General features: G+C 33.1%; 1 protein-coding gene across 19 annotated transcripts in view; it reads right to left on the reverse strand.

Moving 5' to 3' along the window:
- Nucleotides 1-22,248, reverse strand: part of LOC113198412 (sodium channel protein type 3 subunit alpha) — a 78,003-nt gene that overhangs the window by 26,122 nt on the left and 29,633 nt on the right. For 9 of the 19 annotated variants that reach the window (XM_077798604.1, XM_026411125.2, XM_026411117.2 and 6 more), the window contains exons 11-16: nucleotides 17,227-17,574; nucleotides 16,067-16,199; nucleotides 14,518-14,756; nucleotides 7,663-7,836; nucleotides 6,391-6,747; nucleotides 4,156-4,626 (exon numbers count right to left, since the gene is read on the reverse strand). In XM_077798604.1, the coding sequence (XP_077654730.1) occupies nucleotides 4,156-4,626; nucleotides 6,391-6,747; nucleotides 7,663-7,836; nucleotides 14,518-14,756; nucleotides 16,067-16,199; nucleotides 17,227-17,574 (1,722 nt within the window). Of the gene's footprint in view, nucleotides 1-4,155; nucleotides 4,627-6,390; nucleotides 6,748-7,662; nucleotides 7,837-14,517; nucleotides 14,757-16,066; nucleotides 16,200-17,193; nucleotides 17,575-22,248 lie in introns of those variants that run through there. The other 10 variants (XM_026411111.2, XM_026411113.2, XM_026411112.2 and 7 more) reach the window with 5 other exon arrangements.

Raw genomic sequence — 22,248 nt, forward strand, 5'->3', positions numbered from 1 at the left:
TTCAACTTCAAATATGATTGTTAAAAGCATTTATTCTATATCCTTCACTTAGGAAGACAAATCAATGACCTCTTAAGAAGTATGTTTTAAAGATATATAGTTACATAAAAATGCTAAGAAATCATGATGTTGTGAAATTTAGAATGCTAAAAAAACCTTCTACAATAGAGTTTGTTGCAAGATTTTGTACAATTATAAGTTTTCTGAGAAGAAAAAAAATATCTATTTTGAAATCTATGCCTTCGGTTGTCTTACATTATTTTTTCATGCAGTGCTTTATATTTATTTCCATTATTTTCATACCTGCCTATTTATGTTAGTGGTATACGTATATACAAATATAATATGCACACTTTTTAGAATACATATTATGTAATTTATGAAATAAGAGCAGTTCGTATTTTCATCTCTAAAAACTCCTAGGGATCATTTATCCCATGCTATCCATGCCAGGCAGACTTTATTTGAAAATGAGAGAAAGAAGAGAGGAGATGGAGTTTTCACATACCACCTAAGTTAAGGAGTTAATTTACTGCTTCCTCTTAAAACAGAAAATATGTATATTTTTTTTGTAACATATTTATTTTTTATTTGTTCTTTTTAGATATACATGCAGTGGAGTGTATTTTAACATATTATACATTACTGGAGTATAATTAGAATCCCATTCTTGTGGTTGTATTCTTTTTTCTTTTTCCTTTTTTTAGTGGAAATATATAACCTATACTTTGGTTAGGTTTAGCTTATATGGTTGCTCAGTTTGTCAGCAAAGAAAAGGAATGTTCTGTGTTCTCCAAAGCAGAGCTCAATATTTTTTTTTTTTTTTTTTTTTTTTTTGTAGTTTGACCAAACATCTCGGAAGCATGAATCAAAAGTCCACTACTTGTGTGTGTGTGATACCTTTTTAAAAAGCCTAACAATGGAAGCAAATGCAAAACTGAAATGTGATCAGTCATCAGTTTTTGGAATTTTGGATCAAAATTGTTTTTCGTTGGAACTAAATAGTTGAACCTGCTGATCTTTTGCTTTTATTTTTCAAAACTGCTTTTTATCTTGTATGTGAGCACAGATGAGAATTGCCCTATTACTTGTTTAGAATGTTTTGTGTACTAATTTGAGCACATCAGCCATATATAATTATTGTTGAATTTAGTATTACTGTGCAAGATCATTTGAAAATTTCTTCTTTCTTTATAAAAACATATAATTTCATATGTACTTTTGATGATTTTCCACTAATATATTTTTATAATGTAAACAATTTCATTTTGTTCTGTAATTGGATTCCATGTATTCAAAATTAGCTTAAAAGAAAAATTCACCCAATAAAATTTTTTTGTTCAAGTAGTAAATGTTTTGAAGGACTGATGATGAGGAAAAGACTATCTCAATATTCCAAATTTGTAGTTTGAGGCACTGAGAAGAAATATCTGTAGCCTTAAGAAGGTTTTGAAGTATTTTGAAATCCAGCTATTTGGTAGAAAGAAATTAAGATATTTACTTTTTATAAATGTGATGTCACAAAACCTTAACTTAACAAGTTTCTTTAACTCTTTGACTTTTCTTGACCCTAAGCTACTCATGCTATTTTGTCCCTAATCTTCTCTCAATTTTGCTTTACAATTAATTCTTTGGTGAGCACTTCTGTTTTCAGGGAACCAAATTATTATCAAATATATATCAAAATAAATTATTATCAAAATAATATCAATTTCATCAAATCTATTTTTAACCCTGACTTCTTATTCAGACTCTAATTCCTAACACCATCACCTCTAATTCAGCATAATTATCTCATGGTATCCTTGAGGCTCAGTTTCAGGACCCCCTCCCAATACCAAAATCTGTGGGTGTGCATGATATAAATGTGCTTAGTATTAGCATATGACCCATGCACCCATATGACCTTATATTTTAAGTCATCTTTAATACCTAATATCATGTAAATACCAAATAAAGAGATGTTATGCTATATTTTAAGGGAATAATGGGAAGATAAAATGTCTGTTCATATTAAAATTTTAAAATTTTATTACTGATCTGAGTTTGGTTGAATCTCTGGATGTGGAATCCACAGTTATGGAGGGCTGATCTCTCTCCCACATAAAATGTGTAACCTTTTAAAAAGGCCATTCTATACAGTAGCATTGACATTTTCCTGATTTCCTGGATTCTTTAGGTTTGTGAAATTACCAGTTATAGTTACTCATGATCCTAGCCCCAAATGTCATTATCTCATTGCTATGAAATGATCACTACCACACTCTCCAAGATAATCTCTCTTACCTCTCTGAATTGTTTGCTTTTGATACCAAATAAATATTTCCAATCATTTTCCTATTTCCTTCCTCTCTTTCAGAACAAATTCCTTATTGATTAAGCAGGCAATTCCAAATTCTGACTTACTTCAAAACTTTACAGTCTTCACCAATACTTTATTAATAATGATTGTTTCACATTCTTACTTTAATACCAAGAGCTCACTCTCAACTTTGGCTTTCCTTTTGAAAGTTTCTACTTTTTATTTTCTGTTTGTCTGTATTTGACCCAAACTTTCAGGCCTATTTCAATTTTATCTCTTCCATTTGACAACTACTCTTGCTGTCCTCAACACTTACAACTTTATATGCAGTCCTGCAACATTAAACTTTTAAACAGGTCTTTAATAATTTTGTGAAAAGTGTTAGCTCACTCAAAGATGTTAAGATCTCCCTGAAGGAGAATTATAAAGCTCTTCTTTAACTCTTCCTTACCCGTATTATCCAATAGAGTGCAAATTCACAAAAAGTGGTCAATAAATGCTTGTTAATTAATTGGTGTTTCTTCTTAAAGAAATCTATATCAGATGATGGAAAATGAAATTAGAATTAAATTCTTAGTTTACCAGAAGGAACAATATAAATTAGAAGTGAACTCATCAAGCAGACTTTAGAGAAAGAATATTGCTACCTCATTTTGTAAATACTTCTACTTTTTTCAAAATTTATTTTAAAATTTACTATCATATTTTAGCAGCTTTGAAATACTTGGAAAAAATCAGGAAGTTATGAGTGGTAACATTGTCAGTTACTTATTTGAAGGAATTCAGATCAAATATGTTGGTATACTTATTTTTAAAAAGAAAGTTCCAAAATGTGCTCACAAAAATCAGACATCATTGGTCTGATTCCCATGGTGTCAACATTATACCCTCAAGCTAAAACAAGTCTTTTATAACTCCATCTGTGCTAGATTCGCTTCCAAGTTTATATAAGAAGATCATAAATAAATAATACTAAAAGTTTAATCCTGTTCTTCACAGCACAGAATTGAAGAATTGATGACATTAAACTACTATCATAAGACCCTATGAATTCTAACCATGAGATATGTACATTTTCCCTTCCTTTTCCTCCTTCCTTCCATCCTTTCCAACTAGTAATGACAGTAACAGCAGATTTTCCATATACAGTTTAACTGTAATCCTCAAATGGCACTTTTATAAGTAGTTAACTAACTTAGTATTTTCAAGTTAATCTGGAAGACTTTATCATGCAAATGTGCTCATCTTTGACAAGACAAATGAAATCAGTACTATTTGAACTTTCCTAATAAATATAATATTTCCATGAATATAATACTTTCATAAATAAAGCACTCTATCAAAGTGAGTAAAGAGGTGAACAGAAATACACAATACTTTTGTATTAAGAATCATAGCAAAACCTAATATAGAAAAGAAGGAGATAACACTAGCATAATTATAATAACCATAGTTCACTGATTTTTCACAAGAGCATAATGTAGTATAGAGTAGACTTTATTAAGTAAAACTCTTTTTATGTAAAGCTCCATTTTCAACCAAACTTTCCAACTAATGAGAAAATGACCACACTGATTGTTCAGAATGGCGATTTGCTGTGGAATGCTGAAATCTCTATGGACTTCCCAATTTCTCATAATTTTAATTACCATATGACTTCTATATTACTTTTCTTTTCAGTGCTAGGATCAAACTCAGAATCTTACTCATACTAAGCATGCACTCTACCACTGAACTACATCCCAATCTCCATATTAATTTTTAATAATGCACCTAAACACAGTAAAACTACTGAATAACCATACTGTGTGGCTCTTACAGGAAATACAACCAAAACTTACAAGCATTCTTACCTCTTTGCTTTCTTCTAGTTCTGACTCGCTGCTGAACTCTTCAGTATTTAAGTTTTCAAAGTCAGACTCTCCAACAGCAATTGGCACTGTTACAGTGAGGCTGGGGTTGTTTATGAACGACATATAATCATTTTCATCAATTACGTATTTTTCAACACTGCTTCCAGTACCTACACCACTGGTGGTTCCATTTCCATCTTTAAGATAATTAATCTCTTTGCTTATTTCAATTCCAGTGTTATTGGACATGCAGCTGTCTATTTTGTTGCCTTCATGGATTTCTATGACTTTTGGCTTTCTAAAGAAAGCTTTTCGGAAACATTCCCGTATCTTATTTTTCACATAATCGATTCCCTTTTGCATTCTTCCTACTGCAATTTGGAGATTGTTCATTTCATTATCATCATCAGTAGCAGCAAGGTTGTCTGAGCTGAAAGAACTCAACAATAAGGCCAGAAAGAGGTTCAGAACCTAAAAGAAAAGAAGAAGGCAAAAAGTTCTATTAGTATTGAAGTATGTGTAAAAATAACAGGCTAAACAGGGAACTCAGATCTTAGCTAAAATTATTTTAACAAATGCTTCTTGAATGCTTATTATATTTCAGACACCATGTGGAAATCACACACTATTTAAAGGACCAGATATCGTCTACCTGCTGTAAAGGCAAAACTGAAAAACAGGCACCTCTTCCTTCTCACAGAGAACACTAAGAAAGGAGATCTAAGGTTTAAATGGTATCGACTCAGACTTTTCAGTAAGAAGTCAAAACCTCATGTTTAAAGATTTGCCAAGAAGAAAAAAATATACTTCAGTTTTAATCATTTTACTGTATCTTACCAGTTTGTCTAATCAATGTCTAGCTTCATGTGTATAAATAATAAACTTATTTCTTTAATAGCCTTCTTATCTTTACATAAACAATATACTTGAAATACAAATTCCTTACAAATTACTTTTGTAACAGTAGAAATTTCTAAATGCAAATTATATAAGGCTCAACACATTTCCCATCAAATATACTTTGAAATTTATGTGTTCAAATATCTCAACAGATGGAGAAAAATCTAAAATTATTCAAAGGTTTAGGCTAGACCCATATAATGTAAATTACTTTTTTCCCTCATTTTTGTTGAGAAAATATGAGGAAATGTTAATTCTCAGAGTGTCATCAGGATACATAGAAAAATTACCCAATTAACCAAACAACTATAGCAGTACAGGAGTAATTCCCAATTTCTGGTGTAAAAGGAAATTTATTTATAGGAATATTTTTAGCTTGAAATGTAATTATTGAGTTCCAGCATATGTTACATCATAGACAAATGCAAAGCTAGAATCCTATCTCATTTCCTTTTCTCTGTATCGGATACTGTTAAGAATCTGAAGCTTTCTAATTTACTATTCTGGGGGCAAAATTTCCATGTTCACAGGTATCTCACTAGTATTGTTTTGAGTAATTTTTTTGTTTAAAATGTATTCTTAAAGGGAAGGATTAATAAGACTGTGCAAAGAAAAACTTTGTCTACACAAGACTAAGAAATTCAAGCACTAACACATATATACAAATTTTACTTTCACATTATTGCTTTTAAGTAATAGCTAAAAGTCAGTCTTTTAAATCTGATCAATGTCCATGCATATGAATAAATCAAACTGCAATAATTTATTTTTCTTTATTAAAGCAAATTTAGGGAATAACATATTTAGTACTCTGGTAAATTATTTGGATAATTATACTCCACAGCTAAAATATAATGCTCTATTTCATTGAATTCGTCTTCAAAATTTGCTAGTATGAACCCATGCCCCTGAGTTAGCAAACAATATGAACTATAGACATGTAAAAAGGAACTTCAATATAGAATGCATAACTATTTTAGGTTCAGTGGAGATTGTCTTATGAAACTAACATTAGGATAATATTAGTCTTAATAATAAAATGCATTTTTGAAGAATTAGGTAAAAGCAAATTGGTATTTATGACTTCTGAGCTTTCATTAGATAGACCTCACTTTATTCTCATATCAACCATGTGATTTTAGTTTTGTTATTCCAGGGTCAAAGATAGGGAGCCTCAGTCTCAGAGAAGGTAAGTAACTTTCCATTCTCAGAGGGCCAGTAGGAGGATTTGAGACTAAGTCATTTACTATAAAATCATACATATGTTTGCCACTCTGGCCTTCTTTATCTACTAATACTATTTTTTTATGATGAGCATGTGTAACACATACATACCACAAGGTTCCCAATGACCATGACCAACATGAAAACAATAAGGCACATGGTTTGACCAGCAACCTCCATACAGTCCCACATGGTCTCTATCCACTCTCCACACAGCACTCGGAATACAATCAGAAAGGAGTGGAAGAAGTCGTTCATGTGCCATCGTGGGAGCGTGCAGTCTTCATTGATCTTGCAGACACATTCTTTGTAGCTCTTTCCAAAGAGCTGCATGCCAACCACGGCAAAAATGAAGACAATGATGGCCAACACCAAGGTGAGGTTTCCCAGAGCCCCCACGGAATTGCCAATGATCTTTATTAGCATATTCAGTGTGGGCCAGGATTTTGCCAACTTGAAAACTCGAAGCTGTAATCAAATGGAAAGATATTCTGAGTGTTAACCGTGACATAATTTTGGAAGTTACCATCATTTTACAAGTATATGACATTGTAAACCCATGCCTGTTGAATAAACTTATGTTTCTTCATACTAAATTAATTCAACTTCAAATCCAGAAAAAATAGTGTCAATAATACTAGAATCATAAATTAGATCATATTATTTAAAAGCAAAAAAATTTAAGACTCATTTCTGATTTATCAAAAGATATAAACATGAACACAAATTGCTACTTTCATTGGAAACATTTTAAAATTTATCAACTAATGTCTCTTCAGACTCTATTTTAGAAACTGAAAATAAACATCAAAGCTATTAATTATGTATTCTTCATAGACCATTATAAAATGAAAGTGAAACAAATTACTTTGTTGAAAAGATAGAAAGTCTTTCTTTCAATTTGAAAAAATATACACATATACTTAATTTCTAATAAAAGCCTACATATTTTAATATAAATGTTTTCCTATAATTCAGAAAAGTTTCTATACTATTTAAAACGCTAAAGGCATCAAATAATTTTCTGAATCTTGTTCAAAAGTAGTACCTACTAATATCATAGAGTTGATAAAAATTTAAGATTAATACAGGCCCACCATTTTTATTTGCATTTCTTTACATACTATAATGCAAAAAAAACCCCAGAAATTTACGACATAAAAGTGTTCTTTATATATCATCCTTATAAAGTGTTTCAACCACTTTTATTTTTCTTTGAAAATATTCTTGGCTTTAAAGAGAATGCTTATGTATTTTCTTAGGATATCACATATTGATGTAAATTATAACATCATTACAAAAGCTGAAGTAAGTTGTAAATATACATCTCATAATATGTTATTCAAATGAGAGATGTGATGTAAATGTAGGGTATGCAGGTACCAGTCTGAAGGATCGCAGTACAGACAATCCCTCCACATTTGCCAGACCCAGCTCCATTAAACTCAGGCTGACAATAATTCCATCAAAGATATTCCAGCCTTCTTGGAAATAATAGTAGGGATCCATGGCAATGATCTTGAGAACCATTTCTGCTGTGAAGATCCCAGTGAAGACCTAAAGTAAAATAGAGAGCAGCACTTCAATGGCACTGAAAAATGTTGGTGCTTCAGGATTTTATAAAGAAGAATGTTAATGAGTAAAAATATTTAAACTTTAAATTTAGCATCAATTCAAGTTTAACATTCCCCAGCAAGGTAGTAATTTGTTAGGTGGGTTTGGTTCAGTTAACAAATTGGCTGGATTTCCAGGGAAAATATAGATGTTAAAAAATTTCACCATTCACGTTTTAAATTTGATACTGAATAATAGCTACTGAATTACTGCCCTTTGGTACACTATGCTTCTACATGCAGATTTATTTGGGGGAATAATTTTGTATCTGGAACAAATCTAAAAGTTAATGAAAATTAATAAAAATTAGTTAAATTTTGGTTAAAATATATATTTTGTTCTAGATTTTGTGTTTTTAAAACAAACAGTGTTTTAGTTTTATAATTTTATAAACATTCCTAAAAGAAGATTATTTTAAAATAATAATCTTTGGGTGCATGCCTCAGAATTAAGGTTAATGAATTAATAGAGCACAGAACTAGAGATTTACTTGAAATCATCAAGAGTACAAACTAAGTATGCATATACCCATAATTATGATCAAGAAATTATTTGAGTGGCTAGATAAAAATGTGTATTTGATAACAAAAAGAAAAACAATGAAAGACAGTTAACATTGTTTTTTAACTTAAAACCACAGGTGAAGCCAGGTGCCCTTGCTTATGTCTATAATCCCAGTGGCTCAGGAAGCTGGGGCAGGAGGATGAGTTCAAAGCCAGGCTCAGCAAGGGCGAGGTGCTAAGCAACTCAGTGAGACCCTGTCTCCAAATAAAACACAAAAAATAGGGCTGGAGATGTGGCTCAGTTGTTGAGTGCCCCTGAGTTCAATCCCTGTTTTTTTAAAAATGACAAAAACAAAAACCCACAGGTGAAGATATACAAGGACATGAAGAGTTATGGAATTACTCTTGCAAAAAGTCTTTTAAAGCAATTTTCTTAATTCTCTTTTAAGAAAGACTGCATTTTATGATCACAAAGTTCAGCTTTAGTAAATCAGACTTTGAAATTGAAGGAATTATGTTAAAGTAACAATATTATTAAAATTAGTTGGTGCTCTAAAACATCACATTAATTTAAAAAGAAATCTTGACCACTCTTATAAAAGTAATGTAGCTAACATCTCATTTTCCTAATTCCAGCAAGATCTAAGGAAAATGGCTATGCCAGAAAAGAACTTCACTGCTGTTAGTCATGAATTCACTTAACCAGGAATAAGATGCATTTTAAGACATGAAAATCTAGGAACATAATGGAATTAATTTTGAAGAATATATATATATATATATATATATATATATATATATATTTCATTTTATTAATAAGAACAGCTCACCATGGGATTTTTTTTCAGATTGTGAGTTTCCCTAGTGAATTTAAGTTCTAACTTACACAAATTTGATTTCTTATATAAGATTTTCAGAACAGCTATTATTTGAACAAGGCACCCTGTCAATAGGAATGCGTTAAAGTGAGATAGATATTCTCTATCTAAATGATCTTCAAATATCTCTTCTTAGAAAATCATGAGGTGATCTTTTTAGGTCTTCTGAAATGACTAAGTCTCCTACATTTAAAAACCTAAATTCATTCTCTTTAAAAACCTAAATTTATTCTCTTTCATCCAAAACATAATACTACCGTGCAACTTCTCTTTATAAATATTGCAGTTACAATTTGCAATTAAAAATAAAAGCAATATCATTTTGAATGCTTTTAATTTAGGCTTCCAAATCATTGTTTTTGATACATTTTAGTCTGGATTTAGCATTGTCAGATTGGCTGGGAAAGTTTATATGATGAAGAGGTTATCTAACCTACTATGACTGGTGGTCTCTTTCTAGCTTTTAGAGAAGCTGAGGAAGGATGAGTTTTAAAATAGCTTAAAAACAACAACAATAAAAAATGAGTTCCTATAAAAACACATAGTTTTCTTATAGAAACTCAGTGCAGATTTGATGTCTTCCAGATACTCAAATTTGATTAAACTAATCAGCAAAGAACTGATTGAATTTTTATGTACTGCAAGAACAGGATACAAAAAGGGGCACTTTAATTCAAGACTAAAGGATTCACAACTCTTTTGCGTTCTTTTGTTATTGCTTCAACCAAAACCTTTAAATATTCATCTATAAGTCAGTATGAACTCATTGGAGCAGCAATAAGCCAGTCCACAGATGTTCAAATATTTTAAGGGGCAAACTAGAAACTCCACACAAAATATGCCATACTACCACCAAAATGGTATAATATAGTTTGAAGTCAGCTAAGTACACATGAAATACTTTCCAACTCTTTTCCTCACTATATAAAAAATATATATATATATTATTTTTCATATGTATAAATATTACAAGGTTGTTGTGAGTATTAAATAAGATACATATAAATTATAGTCAAATTACTTTTGAAATTAAGCTATGACTTATTGATATGTTAGTATTAATTATAATGAGGTTTCAGTTCACAGAGATAGAGATCATAAATTTTCTTATTCTCATAGTTGGATCATTCAAGTCTATTTCCTGATATCTATCCTTTCCATCTTCATGAGCCTGTTTCCCCAACACTAAACTGAATTACTGATGGTTCCATTACCAGCAATCTACTAGTCATCAGTTCCCTGTTCTACTCCACTACCTCATTACTTAGGTCACCACCATAAAGTCATGGAATTGTAGATATAGGAGGAAATGAAGTTCGCTAATCCAACACAGTCATTGATTATGTGTGTTGAGAAAACAGACCCAAGGATATTAGTGATCTTTTTCAGAACCACACAGACACCTAGCATTGACTCTTGGACTAGGATGCAGATTTTGTGCTTTAGATCAGTGTTTTTCCATTTGTTTACCATAAAATCCAACATCTATTTATCTTGTGCTTCCATACTCAATTGGAAGTCCATAAAACCTCAATTTCCTGCTCTATTCTGACAAATTTCCAAAATATTCTTCACCTATTCAATTTCCCTAACTGTCCAATATCCTGGGAAAAACACAAGAGCTAGGACAGAAATATTTTCCATCAGTGTTTCAAAGAAGGGTTCAAGAGGTTAATAGCATATATAAAAGGAAGGAGGAAGGAAGCTGTTTAATGAGCACATGCTACATGCCAGGCGCAGAGATAGGTGTTTTCACATTACCTCATTCGACCTTCACAAAGGCTCTCAAAGATCGGTATTATTACATCCATTTCAATAATAGAAAACCAAGACTCAGATTGTTTGTTACACTTTTCCATAGCCCATATTATTAGTAAACATGGGCTACTATGGTCAAAACCAATTTTGCCTGACTTAGGAGCTTGTGTTCTTTCACAAAAATATGCATTTCCAAGCAGCTCTTTGGGGATAGAATCATCCAGTGGATTCTTTATCAAGTGACCACTATGTGAGCATAGTTGGAGCCACAAAAGAAAAATGTGTCATGACCTCTGCCATTGAGTAATTTATAAGAGACTGAAAATCCAAACTCAAGGTATAATATTCAACCTTGAGTTATTCACAAGAGTATTAGGAGTTAAGAATGTTCATATGGACTGAGTATCATGTTAGAGGAGATGTCACTGAAGTTGGACCTTAAAGAACACAAAAAATTGAGATGAGTGAGAACATTGCAAATATGAATGTAGAGAACAATAACAGATAAATATTTTGTTACATGTACATATATAAATATGTGTGTGGTATTTATATTTGTGTAGTATATATGTGGTATAGCTCTCAGAGATGGGTACAAGGTTCTTCTGATGGGGCTGTTTTGACTGTTCAGGAAACAATGGAGATTAGTACTAGAAATATTATTTTACAAGTAGTTTTACAACAAAAAGACATACCTTGAAAGAAAAAATAATGGGTCTTCATATCAAGTTTATATAAGAAATAAAGGAAAAGTAAGCCGTAATATAATATTCCTACCTTTGGAGCCAGAAGGTCACTAGTTTAGGTAATAAAAAATTTAAATGATGTTGACAGTACTTCTAGTAAGCTGTGGGAAAGATGATCTTCCAGCTGTGCCCTGATTTTATCTAAAGTAATCCTTGAGCTATGATCTGTAACAGTTGTAAATATAGGACTTGAACAAAAGTTATACCACTAGAGCAGGTAATTCCTAGCATTGATGAGTGAAAAACATACCTTAATAGGAATCAGAAGAAAAGTTCAAAAACAAACAAAAGGTAAATTAGGCAGGGATGGTGGTACTGGAAAGATCAAGGAATGCATCAGGAAAAAAACCTGAGCATCACAGGTGCTAAAGATGGAGAACATGGTGGGTACTCTCCTGAATCTAATAGTGCAGAAAAGTTGAAGTGACTTATTAAGGAATACTGCAATTGTCTGCTCAGAATTCCTTTCACCCCATCTGTTGGGAATTCTTCCTCCACTTGCTTGATGCCTCAGGGCTGCCATATGCTGCCAAGGCTGACGAAGAGGAGGTGGGCAGCTACCAACCTATGCCCAACACACTTCTATCATGAAGGTCATTGAATTGGAACTCAAAAAGAGATCTAATCTTTTTCTATTGCAGAGGATAGAAGATGTAAAACCTGTGTTCACAGCTGTGGCTGAATGTTTTCTGCCCTGACTACAAAAGACACAGTCAGTGTTTGGGCTACATCCAAGAACTGTTCCTGAAACCCAACTGCAAAAGCCCCTTTACAAAGCTTAGTGATTCACCTTTTCTTTTCATTCTGTGAGTCAGTCTCCCCCACCCCTCCAAACGGTGTTGAATTAGTAAAGAGGAAGATCTTGATAAATTATCTATGTCCATCCTAACTCATAACATCCTGTTGAAACCAGTAGGGAAGAGATGGTGGGAGAGAGGGGGAATCAGAGGAAAGAAACTAACACTTTCATGGATTAGACATTTCATTTAAAATGAATGAAATAGCTTTTTTTCCCACTGATTAGAGACCTTAGGCTCAAATAATAACTTTCAAAAAGCACACAGGTATTAAAAGCCTTAGGAACATGCTGTTTGGGAGGTGTTACCCTTATTAGTAACTTTCTGTTAAAAAGAAGATGGAGATTTCTAATGTGAAATTGATACTAATAATAAGTTCTCTGCCTTCAGGCCTGAGAGAATGCTTCTAAAACACACTAGATAGTCACAATTGGAAGTTCCTGAACCTCAAAGCTCTGATCAGATCCCTAGGATCAGAAAGAATGATGCTATTACCTTTAGGGCTTAATACACCAAACATCATCCATCTTCATTGATGACTCTATCACCCACAAGGAAACAATGTACTCCGGTTATATACTACTATTCAGAAACTACAAAAGGAATTGCTTATCCCATATATTTTTATCTGAAACATTTCCAGGTATTAGGCACTAAAGATACCTTAAAATAAAATAAACATAATCACTGATATTTGGCTATGATCTTTTCTTAAGATAGTCTTAAGTACTAAAACCGAGTGTTCAATTATAAATAAGGGTAATTTTTATGAGGAAAAGATATTTGGTATTTTTTTCCTTTGAAATCAACTTTATTGGCCCATAAGTTTATTGGCAAATAAGTTAAGGGTGCAGTTGGATGAAATGAAGTTTTGATTTTTTGTTTTTCAGGTACTGGGTATTGAACGCAGGGTTGCTTTACCCCTGAGCTACATCCCTGGCCCTTTTTAATGTTAAGACAGTTTCACTAAGTTGCCAAGGCTGGCCTCAAACTTGGGATCCTCCTTCTTTATTATTTTTTTTATTGGTTGTTCACAACATTACAAAGCTCTTGACATATCATATTTCATACATTAGATTCAAGTGGGTTATGAACTCCCAATTTTTACCCCAAATGCAGATTGCAGAATCACGTCGGTTACACATTCACAATTTTACATAATGCCCTATTAGTAACTGTTGTATTCTGATACCTTTCCTATCCTCTACTATCCCCCCTCCCCTTCCCTCCCATCTTCTCTCTCTACCCCATCTACTGTAATTCATTTCTCTCCTTGATATTTGGTATTTTGAAGGTAAAAACTAAGCAAAACTGTCTAACACAGAGAGATCACAGTAGCCAAACTTGTTCATCCATTTTAATTGTTTTCCTTTGCATGTAGATTTAGGAGGAAATGTACGTTGGCAAAAAGATGTATGCTCAAGTAATTTGGATCTTAAATAGGGCTAAATTACAAATGCATTTTTGCAATTTGTTTTCTTCCATGACTATCACTTAAGCAATTCATTAATTTGAAACAATTATGCTTGTCCCTTTCCCCATTTAAAGGAAATCCAAACCTTGGTCAGCCCTCCAATAGACATAATTTCTTTAAAACGTGTGTCTGTTAATGCTATCACCTTAGGACTGATAATCAGGATCTTGTGATTCCTCTGGACCTACATTTTCAGTAAAAAATAGAAGATTGTGAGGAGTTTATTTATTACTGTTGACACCATGATCAGTCTGCACCAACGTTAGCCTCAACAATCAGCATTGATAGTGGGTGAATTTTAGAATATATCTCCTAGATTCTCTGTAATATTCCTTTAACTGTTTTTTTCTTATGAAGAAAGAATATGTAATTTGGGGGGTTAGAACACAGGACACACGTCTCCTCACAACCTTTGGTCTACCTCTTCTACCCCTACACAGGAAATAAGTAAATTTCAAATGAACTTACCAGGTTTCCTACAGTTAACACGCTACTGAATTGGTCAGTCATGGGGTAGTGTTCCATGGCCATAAAAAGGGTATTTAAGACAATGCAAATAGTGATGGCAAGATCAACAAATGGATCCATGACAATTAAATTCACAAGATGCTTTACTTTTAACCAGGCATCGCAGCAATCCCAGATCAAGAACACATTGGCAAATCTATACCAGCAAGGTGGACATTTCTGTCTAGACTCTTCAAGTTCTAGGAGGATAACAAAAAAGAGTAGTAAGTAACAATAAAAATGAATTATTGTTGCTAGTAGACTACATATTGTTTGACAAAATTGATGCTTACTTGGGAAAAAAATTCATATTAGCTTAACAAACTTGACAAGACAGTCCTACTAAATAGACTTTCTCTTTTGAACACAGAAAATAAACACTTCGATCATTTTTATTCAAAATAATAATTAAAGAGAAAATTTTATATTCTCTTTATCAAAATAAGCATCACAGCAATATTAAACTTAGCAAAACATCATTGTTTCTTGTAAAAGTGCCCTTTAAAGAACATTGTCTAAAGCTATGATCCTCATTAAGATCTATAACCTATTGTTTCCTCACATGAACATTGATCTTGTATAGAATGAGAACATGTCTTTCTTCTTTGGATTCAGATCCAAATCTACACTCCCCTTTATTCATATAGTTGAGAATTCTAGCCTCATACATAAACAAATTACTGGTAATTTTAATAAATGAAGCCTGCTATAAAATTATTATGGGACTATTTGAATATCTAATATGCTAACAGGACAAATAAGAAATGCAATTGATATTTTCTAAAAAAATCTGTTAGAATGTATCCATATAATTTATTTACAAAAGTGCAGTACTAATGTAATATTGCACCAAATTTCAAGAAGTAGGGACTTGTTTAAAATGTAAATAAGGGAGTAGTAGTTGCTGTCCATTCCTGTGTGTTAAAACCAATGAGCATTCATGTCAAGTGTCCTTTGAAAGAATGTCATGTTTGCTGTGTATGTGGAATATGGAAGAGAGAAAATTTTAGGATTTTTGTTGCAATGTTTTGATCTAACTCATTCTCATCCTTCTTCCAATCCCATAACCACTGCCCTGTACTTCTACACATTCAGATTTTACAAAGGAAGTGCTCACATAAAGTATAGTGTATCATTAGATTAGATCTTCACTGATGCAATATCAAGGGTAAATTATCATTCTAAGGCTGGAAATGCAGTAGTGCCAATAGTGCTAGCTTGGTATGCAGAAGGCTCTGGGTTCAATCCCTAATACTGCAAAAAACAAAACAAAAAGGGTAAAGAGTATCTCTCCATAGATAAGATGAGGACTTAAGTAGAAAAGAAATAGGCTAATGTCAGTTTTTGTGATAATAACATGCTACAATTTTTACATGTACATGTCCATAATGCAGTTCTGCTCTTAGGGGAAAACAAAACAAAGAATTCTCCAAGAAGAAAGAATAGCTCCACAAAGCATACTATCTATAGAGAGCTGAGCATCCCCCTCCTCGCCCTGCCTGCTTCTTACCCTCCATTGTGTTGGTCAGGATGCTGGCTATACTCATGGCTCTTTGCCTTCCAGAGGAATCCTCCAGCATTTCCATTGAAATCTGGTAAGAACTTAGCCTTCTCTTTCTGACTTCCGTTTCAGTGGTGGTACCCTGCAAACCAAATACTGATGGCTCAAACCACCCTTTTAAAAAGGTAATACAAGAACACATAACACTTCCTTGGAAAATCATGCTGCATGCAATTTTTTTTTCAGGTAATCACTTTCAAGTAATAATAAAATATTGAATTTATTATTATATTATAAACACTTTTTGAAGGCAATATTACAGGTGATACCTTTCGACAAGAATTCACCAGTTGGATGAAATTGTATAAGGCAACCATGTCACAAAATATTTTAATTAACATGTCAGATTTTTCAGGGAAAATTTTTATAAGCATGCTAAAATACTATTTAATTCAAATGCAAATTATATTTTCAGCTTACAGAAATGATTAACACTCAGATCAATATTCCCCCAAGATAAATACTATGATTATATAGTCTCAAGGATAAATTATCTTCTCTGAGGCTATATTGACAATATCAACATATATGGGCCAATTTTTTTCCATGCACAAACACAGATGTACAATGAAATGTGTGTGCTTTCCTGAGATTTCTTCAATTATTTCTATATGCCATCCTACAAGAAATTAACACATTTTACTTTAGAGTCATTTTAAATTGTACTATAATATTGACAGTTGTATGAAAACTGCCTATTATCAATATATTAGTCATACAATATTTAATTATTTTAGGAACAAGAACTTTTCAGAATATAAATAAATAGATAATTTTATAATTTCGGGTGAACCTATCTAATCTATGTCTATAATAAATTTGATTACCAAAGTGCTTAACATTTTGTGTTGGGAAGTCTACCAAATTTGCAGGTTTGGGTTTCATTCCAGACTCTAAAAATTAAGTTCTTTTAACATAAAGCATTTGAAAGGTAATGGTTGCATACAATTCAATTGGTTCTCAATATTCTATTGTTTTCCATTCATGTATTATTTGTAAGGACTTTAATTTTGGGGAAATGAGATGGTATAACAGGCTAAACTGCCCAGGCCTTGGATCATTTTGAATTGATGTACAGTGTCAGTAGCAGCTAGTTTATCTATTATCACCTCTGGCTGAAGTTGTCCAGTAGGTGACGTTAGAGCTGATGGTCCACCCACCAAGGAAACCACACCATTGCAATCCACAGTGCTGTGCATCTTCCCATTTGCTGGAAGCCCTGGCACCATCCTGGATGACATACTGGCCTGACTAACGTTACTGTTGCGTCGCTCTCCATGTCTGTGAGGCACAAACAGTGAGTCTCTCCTGCTCTCGCTGTCTTCAAATGTGCTGTGCTCATCATCAGCAAAGTCATTTTCAGATCCAACATCCTTTGTCCGACCTCTGAAGCTGAAAATGCTAGTTTTGCTATTGCGTCTTGGGGAAAACAGGGATCCACGGATACTCAGCAGAGACTGTGGAGAAAGCAAGGAAGAAAGGAATTGGGGGCAAGGGGTGGAGTAGGACACAGTTATTTAATAAAAATCTTAATATTGTAGAAATGATTTGCTTTTGCGCTAGAGTAATCTTACTCTTAAATATGGGCAATCAGTTTATAGGAAACATGTGTTTTGATATTTTTATTAATGACCATAGAATGATTTAAGTGTTGTTCTAAGAATCCTGATTTGCAATTCCACCAAGTGCACAACCTCACTCTAGTATGAGACAGATTGCATTACCATGCTATAGTAGGCAAGGGTTTAGATGCTGGAAAGGATAAATGATTCTTTTTTAGGGTGCAAGTGCCACTATGATCTGAAGGGCTTGTGACTTGGAAAATAGGTTTTGGCTCAGTGGTTTGAATTTTAAATTCAACCATTTTACATTTTGATAATTATAGTATTGAAAGAATACCATTATTTCTCCATTCTCTTTTCTGGATTCTAAAATCAAGATCTTCTATGGATCTGTCTGATTCTATCCACAAAGGAATAAAAGTCACAAAACTTTACCTAAATGCTGTATTCCAAATTTCCTAACAATTTCTCTAATGGCAATCAATGATTCACTTTATTTGAGTGACTCTATGTCATACCAAACACAGTAGAGAGGATTTCCTAAACTATTACCATACATTAGTATTCTTATTTAAAATTTAATGCCAGCTTAAAGAGACAAGATATATAACATGACTTTACCAAAAAGGGTGATAGGGTGATGGAGAATATAGCTTATTCCTCTGACTTCACTTTAATACTGTAATTATAATAAAAAGTACTAGTTGATCAGACATGATTTTTTTTTTCAGTCTCTGAGATCAAACCCAGGTTTGATCTCATACAACTTAGGCAAGAATACTGCCACTAAGCTACATCCTCAGCCCACAAAATTGTTTTTATTATTGACATTCATAAATAAATCAAGTAATTGATTTTCTAGTACCAGAAAAATGGGGATTTATCTCAGTGTTAAATCTTTAACTTTTTGAGTGAAATTTAAACTGGCAGCATCAAATAACTCTGTGTTTATTGCACTCTTAGTGACAATTTTCAAAAACATTTGTATTTGGTCTGCAGAATATTTGTTTACTTCCCTCGCTATTAATGCTGACACTCTTCTTTGACCCCTCTTTTTGGTCTCCCATTCCCTTTCCTAGTTCTTTTTGCAGCCAGGGTAATATACCTACATACTCACATAGACGTATGCATATATATGCATATGCTAGCAGCAAACTTGCTCCCACATTTCCTTCTAAGTTTTAGTGTAAAAGCACATAAAATACGTTTAGTGGGAAAACATAGGAAAAGAAGACTCTATTGGACTATTTTGGTCTCTCTGCCTAATTAGGCCAGGCTGATATTCTTAGGTCCCATTTTTAGCTTTATTTTTTATGGCCTCTCCCAGACTCCAAAGCAGCAGAATAATTTTGTTGCCCTCCATCCCAGTGATATTCTTGAGAGAGACTATTCACTAGAAATGGCACTGTTTCTTTGGATTTGGTTAAATTCTCCACAGGAACTGATGGCTGTTTAGCATATTGAACCTGAGGCTGTGTCTTTGTGACATTCAGTTCCTACAGAAGTGTCTACCTAATGCTAAACAGTAGTGAGACTGGCTTCTTATCAAAGCATTCAGGAGATTAAAACCTCCTCAATTTATAAAGAGCACTAATATGTTAGTCTCGTTACTCAGTTTAAATTAGATCAATATATTATTGGTTATATTCAGAACTCAGTGTTTTGAAACTTTATGTTTGAATCACTTTGAGAGTTTAAAATATGAACTTTTAGGTCCCATCTTTTTGGAATTGTGATTGAGAAAGTAGGTGCTGTGGTTTGAATGTGTGTCTCAAAAGTTGAAGTGTTGCTTCAGTGTTTATAGCAGTACAATTTACAAGAGTCAATTAGGGCATCAACCCCTATGCCAGTCAACAGATGAATGGATCAAGAAAATGTGGCATACACATACAATGAATGTAACAAAATCATGTTATGTGCATATATAAATGTACCATAAGGAATTTCATCTTTATGCATATGTAGACTATACCAATAAAAATCAATAAAAGAGTGAAAGGAAGATCAATAGAGTAGATGAAGGAGAATAAGGAAGGGAGTAGGAAATGGAAAGAAATGGGGCAATAAGAACTGAAATCAAATTTCTTGCATGTATGGTTTTGTCAAAGTGAACCCAACTACTGTGTATTACTATGTTGCTCTAATGGAAAAAAAAAAAAGTTCATGTCAAAACCTTCATTCTTCAATGTGGCTGTGTAGAGATGGGGCCTAGAAGGAAGTGGTTGGGTCATGGGAGCAGAACCATAATGACTATATTGATGCTTTTTTTGTGGGAATAGGTTAGCAGTTACCAGACTCGGTCCCCTCGTTTCTCTTCTGTATGCACCCATTTGACCTTCCATGCACAAAGCCCTCACCTGAAGCTGAGTAGATGCTAGGGCCATACTCTTAGACTTCAAGGCTTTCCAAACATGAGTCAAAATAAACTTCTTTTATTTATTAATTATCCAGGCTTCAACTAGTCTGTTATAGAAACACAAAACAGACTAAGGCAGCTGGAGCAAGGATTCAGGGATCTGAATAATTACCACATACTAATGCAGGTGAACCTCACTTTACACTTAGAGAAATACAATCTTACGTTATATTATCTTATCCCTTATATTAATCCTTTGGGTGGTTCAATGTAATCATCTTAATACATTTGTGTCATAAAACCTTCTCTGAAAACTGAAAATCACCTGCGTAATATTGGTGGTGGGTATTTGGTATGTTTTCACATCTATAACAGATCTGGTACATGCCTTTAATTTACATGTTTTTATGTTGGGGTATTTTCAGAGGCGTTCCGAATCTTTCAGTTTATTTGAAACTTCTATTCACTCTTTGGAAAGTATAATAATGGGTGTGAGCACAGCTTTCAAGGCAACAGAGACCAAAAAAGAAGATAGCAAAAATAGTATTCAGAGAAAATAAACCAAAAATAACACACTAGAAGACACAGCAGAGTGAAGGGAATACCCACAGCTGTGGCAACCCTTTCTCAGGGAAAAAGATCTTTGATGCTGAACAGAGGCCATCTCTCTCTGTCTCAGGCTTGCCAAGAAATAAGCTACAGGGATTTATTTATTTTTTACCTGTTCTAAGAAAGTAAAAACTTATTCTTAATTTTCAGCAGTAAAAATAAAATACAGAACTAAGGCTGTATGGCACAATTCTGCATGTAGGGTTAGGCTCAAAGTGGGCTGGGAAAAATCAAGAAGAAAAAAGTAGCAGGAAATTTCAAGAAAAATGTGAAATTAATATTTGTTAGAAATTCTTAAATAAATATTTAAGTTAAATGTATGTATTTTTTGTTGTCTCTAATAAGTCAACAACTGCAATTAGTTCTAGCTACAAAACCTCTAGTTTAAAATAAAAATGCCTTAGTGTACTCAAGCAACGTAAGTCTTTGTTAAGATTCGGTTTCCACGGTCACCTTTAAATACTTTTTCATTTTTCAACACTACTGTGCATTACATATTGAAAAATAGGATAATATAATAAATGTAAATTAACATTTAAAATTTAACATTAGTAGAGGACAAGGTGCCCATAATTTATGGCCTCCATGCTTTGACATTTTTCAGTAATGTATTTGTTTTAAACAGTATGCCCTGTCCATCTTGTGCAAGGATTCTTGTTCCTACCAGAGACAGACCTTTTCTGTTGACAAAGCCAGAACTGTAAATGGCTTCTGGCTTATTTCTGCCTGTGAGTTGTGTTAATTCCCTCTTCCTGTCTTTACTAGGATTTGTAAATTGAATGCTAATTGGTCATTTCTTTTGCTTTTGAAATTTTGTCCATCTATCTATATACCTACCTATCTATAAATAGAAAATGAGCCACATATACCATATGCATAGACCCATTCTCTTTTCAGTGTTAAAACCTGCTGTCAGCTAACGTCCCTCTTCTATCAGCTTCTATCAGCTGGGTGAGCCACTGCAACTCAGGCCTCTGAGCAGCTCTTTGACAGCACAGGTGTGCCACCACATGAGGTTCTTGCACTTCCATCAGATCAGCCTGGAATGTTGTTCCATCAGACAGCCACTTCCTTCCTCTAAATCTTAGTCAAAATGTCTTTTCCACAAGGGAGATTTCCTAAACCACCTTATTGAAAAATTTACTTCCAACTATTTCTCGTGTTCTCATTGTATTGCTTTAATCCCCCCCCCTAGCAATTATGGCCTGCGAGCACTGTGTTTAACTAATTTGTTTTGTTTATTGTTTATTAAAACTTTAGAATAAAGTTCCATGAGGTCAGCTAGTTGAATTTCTTTGTTCATTGAGGTATATTCAGGATCACTATTCGTGCCACATGGGAAGTGATAATACATTTTTGTTGACTAAATGAATTAATCAACAGTTATTATTCTATAAAGGAAATAATACTATTTTCAAAAGCACATAAATATGCTCATGTAAATATTACTCCCTATACATATGCATTTATAATTGAGTTACTCAAAGTTTTTAGCATTTTCATTTGAAATTCACTCACCCATCTTAAAAGAAACTTTCTCTTTGTTACATAGAATTTCCATATATTGCTTTATCCTCCACAATCTTCTAAGACATATGGGAAAA

Source organism: Urocitellus parryii, chromosome 1 (assembly GCF_045843805.1).
Source record: "Urocitellus parryii isolate mUroPar1 chromosome 1, mUroPar1.hap1, whole genome shotgun sequence".
Lineage (NCBI taxonomy): Eukaryota > Metazoa > Chordata > Mammalia > Rodentia > Sciuridae > Urocitellus > Urocitellus parryii.